The 1,999-nt window shown below is 42.3% G+C and overlaps 1 protein-coding gene across 1 annotated transcript; it reads left to right on the top strand.

The window, feature by feature from the left end:
* The first annotated feature begins 246 nt into the window (after positions 1–246).
* LOC149846758 (protein MIZU-KUSSEI 1-like) lies at positions 247–972 on the top strand. Its single transcript, XM_089992381.1, has one exon. The coding sequence runs from the start codon at positions 247–249 to the stop codon at positions 970–972; it is 726 nt and encodes a 241-aa protein (XP_089848507.1).
* The last annotated feature ends 1,027 nt before the right edge of the window (positions 973–1,999 follow it).

Below are 1,999 nucleotides of genomic sequence, written 5' to 3'. Positions count from 1 at the left end.
AACACCTCTCCCTTTCCCAACCTCTGAGCCCATGAACCCCTTGTGGCCGGCAAGCCTCCCTCACTTTTTATCACTACTCTCTTAAACTCATTCAACTCAATACATCACCATCCCCCCTTTATATAACTGCACCTCAATACCGTTCCTTACCTGCTTGAGCACTACCACCATTCCCTCTACACCATTACCATTACCATTACCATTACCATTACCACCACCACCACCATTACTATTACTGCTACAAAGATGCCAATTATGCACCATCAAGCTGTTGGCAGGCGGCACTTTATCAGCGACTCGACTGCGGTCGACTGCCAGAAGCAGATGAGGTGCTGGAGGCTGTTCAGATCACTCATGGTGCTCCTCATTCCTTGCTGCGGCTGCAGTTACATCGAACATGAGGAACCAGAAGACAGCCAGATCCCGCGGCCAAGCACCGACGTATCCAGCCGGAGTGGCGCTACCATTACTGGCACCATATTTGGTTACAGGAAGGGTAGGGTGAGCTTCTGCATCCAGCAGAACTCCAAGGCCACCACCCCCATGCTACTGCTGGATCTGGCCGTCCCGACTCGGGTACTAGCAAGGGAGATGCAAACCGGGCTGCTTCGTATCGCCCTTGAGTGCGACGTCTCGGATGGAGATGCCGATAAAACCGGTTCCTTGTTCAATGTACCGGTCTGGACCATGTATTTCAATGGGAAGAAGGTGGGGTTCGCCATTAGAAGGAACCCCACAAAGGCTGACGGTGGGTTCCTCAAGTTGATGCGGTCGATATTTGTCGGTGCCGGGATCATCGGCAGGAAGATGGTTTCGGAGGACGCCTGGGAAGGTGACCATGCAGACGAGCTCATGTACTTCCGAGCCAATTTCAAGAGGGTCTCGGGTTTGGGTGAGTCCGAGTCGTTTCATCTCATCAACCCGGATGGGAATGTGAGTCAGGAGCTCAGCATCTTCTTCTATCGTTCATGAAAGCTCAAGGCTTAGGGCATGCAATCATGATGGCCTTCCCCTTTAACATTAACAAGCTCAATATACTGTCATAACCATGGTTTCTTTTTTATTTTTCACTTTAAATGTGTGAAAGCCAGTGTAGATAGTCATGCCTAGTGACCAAGAATAAGTATTGAGGTTTCTCTTTTGCAAAATTATACACTACTCTCAATACAAGAAATATGTGGATTAGTGACGGTCACAATCCGTCGTCAATCCCTCGCTGTAAAGTTTAGCGACGGAGTAGCGATGGCTAACTTTTATCACAAATTTTTAGTCGCTAATTAGTGACAGAACATATTTGTCGTTAAACTACGATGAAGTAGCGAATGCTATGATTCATTGCAAGGTCGTTGTTAATTTGCAAAGATTTGGATTTGCGACAGATATGAATCCGTCGCTAATTCTATCGTTATTGTAGCGGCGAAATTGCACCAGATTAAAATCTATCGCACAATATCAGCCGAGTCAGTTTTGCGATGATTAAATATCTATCCCTGATTTGTCGCTAAATTAGAGGCTGATACCAATTAGCGACGGATAAAATCTCTCGCTAATTCATCGTAAAAAATAAAAAAAAAATAAAAATTTTGTTTAAAATATAAATATCGAGAAAAAATTTCTCGTGATACAATTTATACATTCTGTGAATAAAAAATAAAGTACACATAAAAAATACATATACAAAGCAATTACAAACAATTTATTGATCCACTATAATCGTCGCCAAGTTCTAATTATTTACGAGTGAACATTTACAAAGAGTTTCTTTTGAAACAAAAATAAGGTACAACAAATTCAACACATGAATCTAATCATCACCAATATTTTGTTCGTCATCTTCTTCATTGTCTCGATCTGCTCCTTCAACTCCTCTACGTTGATTATCTTCAACTTCCTACAAGAGAAAAGAAAGATTAGTATTGATAAACAAAATATAATGAAATAAATTATATGCAATGTACTTAAGCTAAGGCAATCAAAGTAACATGAGTGAATTACACAT

This window comes from Nuphar pumila, chromosome 2, assembly GCF_984573655.1.
Source record: "Nuphar pumila chromosome 2, dmNupPumi1.hap1.1, whole genome shotgun sequence".
NCBI classification, from domain to species: Eukaryota; Viridiplantae; Streptophyta; class Magnoliopsida; order Nymphaeales; family Nymphaeaceae; genus Nuphar; species Nuphar pumila.
The sequence above is the reverse complement of the archived record's forward strand: the minus strand, read 5'-3'. Positions and strand labels throughout refer to the sequence as shown.

Bases quoted from the DNA above. Each gene is read 5' to 3' on its own strand.
- LOC149846758 (XM_089992381.1), top strand. From the start codon at position 247: ATGCCAATTATGCACCATCAAGCTGTTGGCAGGCGGCACTTTATCAGC.